General features: G+C 49.5%; 1 protein-coding gene across 1 annotated transcript in view; it reads left to right on the top strand.

The window, feature by feature from the left end:
• The first annotated feature begins 925 nt into the window (after positions 1-925).
• The window catches only part of MED12L (mediator complex subunit 12L), a 335,022-nt gene continuing 326,737 nt past the window's right edge, over positions 926-9,210 (top strand). The window contains exon 1 of the mRNA XM_007446642.1: positions 926-1,024. Coding sequence (XP_007446704.1) covers positions 926-1,024 — 99 coding nt within the window. The remainder of the gene's footprint in view (positions 1,025-9,210) is intronic.

Raw genomic sequence — 9,210 nt, 5'->3', positions numbered from 1 at the left:
GGGGGGGGGGCGGGGGGTTGGAGGAGCTCGAGATACCCGCGGGCTAGCTACCCCCGTCGGCACTCGCTGCCAACCCTCCTCACCACCCCCACTTCCCCAGCCCCTGGAGGGGCAGCAAAGGGTTAAGTCGGCCCCGAGCCACCGTGAGCACGGCCCCCTCCACCCGCTGCGACCGCTAGCAGCGCTCCTCGGCGCCTGCCCGGAGCCGCTGAGGGGACCGGAGCCGCGGATGCGCCACCGGAGCCCGGCGGGCGTCTAGGAGGCACCGGCCGCTTCCCCACCGTCCGCATCCCGGTCTCCCCCACCCCCTCCAGGTCTCTCCCCCTCCTTCCCAACCGGGTCCGCGCCCAGGTGGCGGGGTCTGCGGGGCGCGTGGCGGCGGGGGAAGGGTCCCTGCTGTAGAAGAGGGGGCGGGGGCGGGCCGCTCCGCAGTCTCTTCCTCGGGTAGGCGGGCCACCCGCGTCTGGGGCAAGCACTCGAGCCACCTGCCTGGGGCGCCAAGAAAAGTTTTTTTCCCCCCGCCCCCCGCCCCTCCCCCACCCCCACCCTGCGCTCGGCTGGGGTGGGTTTAGGTCCATTGGTGAAAAAAGTCACACGTTCCCATCAGCTGCTCCTCCCCCTGGGGACAGGGTGGTGGGGAACAGGAGGCAGGCGCCTCGGAGGATCCAGGCGGACCTCCAGCCCCTCCGCTGGTGGTGCGTCCCGGGGCTCCAGCGCAGCAGGGTGCCCGCCGAAGGCTGCCCCCATCAGTGCGTGTCCGCGTGCCGGGCAGCGGCAGCATCCAACCTGCTTTATTCCTGCCTGCAGCGCCACACGAGCGAGGAGGGGGAGAGGGAGTCTGTCTGCAAAGTGCTGCTCCCTGGTGCTCAGAGGCGGCTGCTCCAGCTCCAACTCTCATTCATTTCGCCGGTTAACATGAGAGATCATGGCCGCCTTCGGGCTTCTCAGCTATGAGCAGAGACCGCTGAAACGCCCCCGGCTCGGGCCGCCGGACGTCTACCCCCAGGACCCCAAGCAGAAGGAGGTAAGGGCGCCGGCGGCCTCCCCGGCAACCGGGGCCGCGCTCCGCAGCGCTGACCCGGGGCCAAGTTGGCCCAGCGGGCATCGCCGGCGCTGCGGGGGAAGGGTGGGCAGGGGGACTGGTGGCGGGGGCCGGGCTGGGGGGCTGGGGGACCCCCGGCGGTGGAGACCGAGCGGCTGTCAGTCCCCGCGCGCCACGGGGGCGCTCGCTCTCCGGGTGCCGGGTCGCTTCCCCGTTACCGGGCCTTGCACGGCGCAGCCGGGCGCTTCACCCGGTTCTTCCCTACGGAAACCCTCCAGTTCCCTCTCCCCGGCTTTTGCCTGCTTTATTTTTCTCCCCGCCGCTTCGGTAAAGCCTCGTAAACTTTTTGAAAAATGTTGGAATGCAGTGCATCCGACACGGGTCTTGGGTTTTGCGCCAGCCGAGCAGGGGCGGCTGTGGGTGGGGTGGCAGAAGACCTTTTCTGTTCAAATTTTCCAGTTCGGAGTGGAAGTCGTTTTTGTCGAGGTGATGAATATTTAGCTCTTGCAACGTACTTCTGTCTCCCCTCTCCCCTTTAAAAATCAATATGAAAGGGAAACACTGATTTTCATCCCTAGAGGCGATTGGCTTAATTGCTGGAGGCTGTTTTGTATATGTAAAGGCAGTCAGGTTACCTTGGAAGGGAATAGGTCCTGGGATTCCTTGTTTCTTTGAATGAAATTAATTGGAGGAACCTGGACTCTTCCACTAGATACACTAGCTTCGATGGCTAGAGTAACCATGACATTTTGAAGCCTTGTATATGTTTGTTAGTAGTTAACAAGTAATTATGTAACAACTCTCCAGTTATAATGATCACCCCTGGCTCCGCAATTTGCCCCGGGATTTGCTTTTTTTTTTTTTTAAAGATCACCTGCTACCCAGCTGTGCTTTCTGAGTTTGCCAGGTGCAGCCCACCCATCCTCTGTTGTCTTCAGCTAAACATGAAGTGAGCACATTTCAAAACTTCTCTTTCTGGGAACCTAAAAACCTTGTATTAAAAGTTTACAGGCCTACTGACATCACAGAAGGGGCTTTGTAAAGAAGGCCAGGAGGGTCCTTAAGACTTCCCTTTTGATGAATGTATCTATTTCAATAATAAAGGAAGAATGCTTGTTCTGGTTAAACTGTTTTGTTCATAATGTTTCTGAAAGATAAGGAGTGAGGACTCCTTTTAGATGTTTAGCATATTAAAGGTGTTCGAACATCTGTGGAGTAATTCACATGGAAGCTTGGAAGGTTTTACAGGTGTTTCTCAGCGGAGGCTTAATATGAGGATAGGAGTTTGATGAGATTTTGCAGATTTCTTCCCTACCCATTTCTCTCCCTGCTACTGCCACCCAGAATAAAGTTAATTGTTACAGACGAAATAACAAACACTAACAACCAAGTATAGAGAAAGTTAATAACTTAAACATTTGTGGCAGAAAATTCTTAAAGTTTTGGTGGGGACAGGGACATATCATCTTGTAATTAATGTCTTTTGTCACATCTTTCCAGAGGGCAGCATAATTGATAGCATCTCCCCAGTTAAGGGATGGGGGCCTGGGATGCCTTGTGGGGTTATTTAACATTTATACCTCAGGTCGACACTCATTCAGGGTTGGGGCCTCTATGATTCTGGAAAAAAATACTTTTGGATTTTAGGGTCTTTATGACATTTTATGGAACTCTAAAACTGGAAGTGACCTTAGAGCCTGCTTTTTGTAACTTCCTTTGGACAAAGTGAGACTGAGGCCCAGGAAAGCTTACCTGACTTAAGGTGTGTGGTGAATCAGCAGAGGAGTTGGATGACCTAAACAGTATCTTATGTCAAGACCAGTACTGTGCTAAGGATGATTTATGCTAAATTGTGTTGTTCTGATATTATTCCCTTTCCCCAGAGGCAACCAACATTTTATTCCTCTGGAGCAGAGTCAGAGTTATGTGTGGCTGTAGCCAGATTTGAATACAACATGGAACAGGTGCTTGGCTGTTCTTGGGCGGTGCTGTGGTGAGCAGTGTTTCACAAGCTTCAGTTATTTATGCGTCACCTCAAGATTTCTCTTCTGTCTCTCTATCACCTGTACTTTTATTCTAATGTTTAACTTTTGGGAAACCTTTTCTGTTTCTTAGGCAGTAATACACAAGAAGTCATGGATTTGATGTGATATATATATATATATATATATATATATATATATATTCATATCAAATCATGTATATATCTCATTTAAAATTTTTATTTATTTGATGTTATATACACACATATATGATTATTCATATTGAAACAAGACCATAAGTATTAAAACTTTAAAAAGTTCATCTAAAACCACTGGTGTATTCCATCAGAGAGACCTGTCCCACACTGTGGGAAATGCTGATTTAATGGAGGAAGTGTGGCAGACCTGGATTTGGATTCTGGTTCAGCCTCTTTGCATTTGTGTGGCCTCGGGCAAGCCGCATCACTTCTCATTTGTAAATTAGTATCATTGTGCTGTTTAGAAAAATTTGAGAATCCTGGTTCTAAATGCATTACATTTTTGTGAGAAAAACCCTCCTCCTGGTAAAGCTATTCTTATTACTGGAGCTGCAGCTTTTACTGCTGTTAACCCGGGCTAATAGTGTTCTGGAAAATAGCTACTGGGGGACAGGATGGGACCTTTGAATGAAGACCTCCTGTAGAGAAGTGGGGGTGGGGTGGGGGGGGAACTAGAAGCTTTAACTTGCTTGATCGATGGAGTCCATTCATTTGAGAGCTTGCTGTGCCTCAGCGCTCCGCGGGACTTTAGTATATCTTGTGTTATAATACTTTACCCTCTGTCCTCAAGCCTTGAAAATAGGGCGCCAGAAAACTGAATTCTCCTTGTTTCCTCCTTCTCCCTTAAACCCCATAATACACCTGTCAGCACATCTTGTCCCATCCAAATATATTTCCAGTCCATCTGCCGCTCCCCAGTTTCACCTCACCGCTCACCAGTTTCCACTTCGTTTCTGCTTCAGTCTGACTTTTCTCTGCCCTGGGGCTCTTACACGTGCTACTCTGCCTGCCTGGACCCCTGTCTACCTTTCCACCCGCACCCGCACCATTCCACCCTGCTCTCATCACCGAATCCTGTGGTTAGGAGGGTAGGTAGGCTCTGGAGCCAGTGTGCTTGGTTTTGAATCCTGGCTCTGCTGTTTACATATACTCCTTATTCTCCCTGTGCCTCAATATCCCCTCTTGTAGAGTCGGGATGAGAATACTACCTGCTCCTTAGGGCTGTTGGAAGATTAAATGGATAGTAAACGTAAAACACTTAGACCAGAGTAGGGCATGGATTCAACACGCAAATATTTGCTGTTTTAAACTACCATCAGGCCTGCTTCTTCATCATTCAGGTCTCAGCCCAGCCGCCTCCTCAGAGGCCTTTCTAGTATACGTAGATAATTTGTAATTATGTATTTATTTGCATGTTGCCCCCAGCCCCCCACTAAGGGGTCAGAAACGAGGGCAGGGATGAGAGCTGTTTAGGAATCCCTGAAGTACCCGGCACCTAGTGCAGTTAGTTCCTAGCTGAGGGCATGGATACTTGTAGGAATTTATAAATGAGAGTGGGAATGAATGAATAAAGAGAAATCTGGTGACTGAGGGGTGTTAGGGAAGGTCTAGGTTAAAGCAGAAATTATCCTTGCTGTCTACTTTGGAGGCTACAAGGCTGAAAGCAGAATTAAGCTCTAGAAGTAGAAAGGAAGAGAAGTTTTACTTCCAGGGTAGAAGAGGCCTAAATAGCTGAATAGTCAATGTTTTTAGGAAATCAAATTAGTTAGAAAAGTAGGTTGGGGCAATAGTGAGATTTCTAGGCATCAGGAGCCATAGAACCCCGCCAGTAGGGTCCAGAGGGGAGGATGGCTTGGTGCGCAGTGCAGAGGCTGCCCGAGGACAAGTAGAGCGTGATTTGGGAGGGTAGGGGGGTGGGGATGGCTCCATGCGGATAATGTGTCACACTCGACACACCTGTAGGGCTTGTTAAAAACAGATGGCCCGAGTTTTTCAGTTTCAGTAGGGCTGAGGTGGGACCCCATAATTTGCATTTCTAACAAGATCCTGGTGATTTAATGGTGCTGGTCCGGGGCTAGAGAGAAGGTGGCATCCAATTCTGCAGGGGCTGGAGAGCTCTTCCAACCCAGGCAGGGCAGGGTTAGACATCTCTGTGGCCAAAGTCGCAGTAGTTTGGTCTAGCAGCCAGCTCAGCCAGCGTATGGTGGGCTTTCCCCAGAAGTTGTCCCCTCTCTTAGATCTAAGGGAACGAGTCAGAAAGTCTCAGCCCCCCTCCAAAGGCTTTCCATCACACTTGGAATAAAACTCAAACTCCCTACTGAATTAGGCCTTCAAGGCCCCGCCCGACTGCCCCCTTGGTCACTTCCATAACCACTGCCTGTAGCCAGATCACCTGGCTTTGCGATCTGGCTCCATCACTTACTGCCTGTTTTTTTTTTTTTTTGCGGTACGCGGGCCTCTCACCGCTGTGGCCTCTCCCATTGTGGAGCACAGGCTCCGGATGCACAGGCTCAGCGGCCATGGCTCACGTGCCCAGCCGCTCCGCGGCATGTGGGATCTTCCCAGACCAGGGCACGAACCCGTGTCCCCTGCATCGGCAGGCGGACTCTCAACCACTGCGCCACCAGGGAAGCCCCCTACTGCCTGTTTTGACTCAGATATGACCTGTGGAACTGGGGGGTTCCTACTTATTGTTCCTACTTCACGGGGTTGCTGGGAAGATAAAATGAGATTTGAATGGTGCCTGGCACACAAACGGTGCTTAGTACAGGTCAGCTACTCTTAGTATAACCCCTCCTTTGTTAACTGATCCCGGGCTTCATTATACTTGTAACATCCACAAGACCCTGCCCCTTGGAGGCCTGGCCCCCTCCTGATTTGCTTAGCCGCCTCCTGGCTGTGTGGTGGGACCACTGGCCACCTCTCTCCTAGCAGGCCCAGCTCCTTAGTGTTTAGGTTCTTGACCCTTGCTGCCCCTGCGGTCATGTCTCCTGTCATTTACTTATAGAGACTAGCTGGCAAGGAGGCCTTCTTTGTAACCCATCTTCTCTTATCCTTGTTAGTGCATTATTATTTTTTTTTTTTTTATTTTTTTTTTTTTCCTTGCGTTATGCGGGCCTCTCACTGTTGTGGCCTCTCCCATTTGTGGAGCACAGGCTCCGGACGCGCAGGCTCAGCGGCCATGGCTCACGGGCCCAGCCGCTCCGCGGCATGTGGGATCTTCCCGAGACGGGGCACGAACCCGCGTCTCCTGCATCGGCAGGCGGACTCTCAAGCACTGCGCCACCAGGGAAGCCCCGTTAGTGCATTATTTTGTGTTCATATGTTTTGTGGTGCTTGTCACTGTCAGAAATTCCCTTATTAGAATCCTTATCCTCTCCCTGGTCTTCCTTCCACACTAGGATGTAAGCTGCAGGACAGCAGGGGCTTGTCTGTGGCGTCCACACTTGTGAACTGCCTAGTGCCTGGGATGAGACTGGGTGCTCAGTAAATAGTTCTCCAAGAAATGAATAAAATGCAGACAGAGCTCTTAACGAGCAGTTATGAGTATTTATAACTCTTAACTGTCCCAATGCTTGTTTTATTTTGGTAACGCCTGTTTTCTTGTTAGCATCTAAAACCCTTAAAACATTAAATGCTTGTTTTAGTGACAGCTGGGGAGGCTGGGGGGAGGGGCGGTGAAAATTTGTTTCTTAATAATCTCTGAGAGGGAGGATGTTGATGAAGTTGCCCGGGATGAGAGGACAGGTTGACCAGTTGCCTGGGGCACCAAAAGACAGAGATGTTTAAGGAGAAAGCTTCCCCCTGAGATGAATTGGCTGGCCCCAGGGCCCCATCATAGACCTCCCTGAATAGCAGAGTTTGGGAGGGGCCTCTGTGTATTTAACTTATTCCTCCTGAGACTCAGGCCAGAACCAGTGTAAAAAGCACTGGGTCAGAGGCCCTGTTTCTTCCACTGCTCACAGGAGTGTTGCCACAAAAACTTTGTGGCGGAGGAACTCAAGTGGCTGTCATTTCTCAGGGACTACCAACACCTGCAGCAGCGTTGTCAGAGATGCTCCTTAAAAATGCCGCCATAATGCGCCCGCCTCCACCCCAGACCTGCTGAGTCAGAATTTCTGGGAAGGAGGTTGAGGAATTTGGATTTTAAACACGTTTTCTAGGTGATTCCCAAACACATGAAGTTTTGAAAGCCACTGCTTTAGTTTGTGTCTTTACCTGTAGAGACCGTTGTAAGCCAGACTCTCCCCTCATTCCTGCCTGCTCCCCACTGTTTGATGTGTTGGAGTCTTTAGACAAATACACTGTTCAAAGTGTTAGTATAGTGCAAATGCATTTAGCTACTGTCCCCCCTGAAGTTCTGTTCTAATACCCATGGTTCCCAGCATAGGCTTGTTTTCTGTCAGCTGTACATGGTTTATGGCAGACTAGAATTCCATGCCTTGGGCTTGAAATATCCACAGCTCCCTTCTGTGTGCACTTGGCTAAACTTGGGGCTCAGGGGAGCAGTTCTTGCTTTGTCCCATGAGCATGTTCTTTGAACTTATTGGGGGCTACAGAGTTTATATTTGACTTTGGGCCTGGGCTTTCACCTAGGCTCTTTGGGGACTCATGTAGAGCTGTTAATTTGGGGTGCAGCCACCATCCTTTAGCCTGTTGGGTATTTCACTTAGGCTGGCACCTGTAGAGATAAAATGTGATTCCTTAGGAAGACGGAGGACCGCGAAGTGAGGTCTGGAAGGCAGACTGCCTTGGGTGGGCACTGAGTGGGAGAAAATGAGGATGAACAGAGCCCTAGGATTTTAGCTGAACTGGTAAGCAGTGCCTCTCAGGGGTGTATATCCATCCAGGTGAAAATAAAACAGAGGTGGGAGAATGGAGTAAGTGGAAGTTGGAAATTCCAAAGAATTGTGATGTATTTCTTCTGAAACTCTCCTTTAATGAGGTTCTGAACCCCAGCTGTGAGGCTTCTTGACGGACTAGGCAGGAATTAGAGAAGGTAGAGGGATCCATAAGAAGAGTGAGCATGACTACAAGTTCCCTTCCCCAGTGTTCTCTGAGCAGCGATGAAAGGAGCTGGTGGCCTAAGCCTGGCGAAGGGCTGACCTCAGAGTCTGAGTGGGGAAGGCCAGGCAGGAGAGAAATCCAAGGGAAGTGTGGAGGGAGGCGCCTACCTCCTACACATTCCAGTCTGAGAGGGGAACATGGAAATGCTTGGACTTCTCATTGTTTTTAGAGGATTTCTGAAGTTGGGTGATGACAACAAGGGAGTTCATGATACAGTCCTCTCTGTTTCTCTGTTTTGGAAAACTTACATTAAAAAGAAGAGTGTCATTATGTTACCCAATAGTATGATTTCTACTTAAAAAATATATGTCTACGTAATCTGGAAGGATTATCACCCACATGTGGACAATTGCTCCCTTTTGAGGATGGGTGTAGGGGTGATTTTTATTTTCTTTTTTGTACTAATCTGTATTCTCCACTGTAGCAGTAAATGTGCACTACCAGTGTCATTGGAGGAAGTAACTTAATAATTATTAGGTAACTTTGATTGGGTTTACTGGAGTGCATCTTTGTTGTTGGTTCCAAACCGAGTTAGAGCCCCTTTAGCTGAGGTTTAGGCAGAGGGATCTTGAGGGTGTAGGTATAGGCACTTGTGACCTGTCAAAGCTGTGATGAGGTTGGGTTAGGGCTGTTATGTCAGCATTCCAACCCTGCCACTTAAGCTGTGTGATTTGGGGTGCTTGTGTCATTTTCCTCACCTATGAGCTGGAGAGAATAATACCTAGTCATCTAGAGTGTTTCGAATGTGGAAGGAGTATTGTAAACTTAATTTTTACCAAATGTTGAGGTATCAATTCAGTGGTACCAGCTGATTATGAAAATTTCAGGAATTTTGTGAGCTGGTTAATATCATGCTGGTGACTTGAAATTTGGCATCAAGGGAGTATTTACACCAAGGTAATTGGCTACGCGTTAGGCGTTTCTGTTTTGTTTTAGTTCTTTTGAAAGCTGGTTGTTAAGCATTTCCCCACACAATGCTGGGTATGGTTGTATGTGCCAGATGCCTTGTTGGCTACTTTACCATCATTCTTATCCCTGTTTCCCCTACTTGCTTCCCACAAAAAAAAAAAAAAAAAAAAAA

Source organism: Lipotes vexillifer, unplaced genomic scaffold (genome assembly GCF_000442215.2).
Source record: "Lipotes vexillifer unplaced genomic scaffold, Lipotes_vexillifer_v1.1 scaffold727, whole genome shotgun sequence".
NCBI classification, from domain to species: domain Eukaryota; kingdom Metazoa; phylum Chordata; class Mammalia; order Artiodactyla; family Lipotidae; genus Lipotes; species Lipotes vexillifer.
This window is presented reverse-complemented; position numbering and strand designations above follow the sequence as displayed.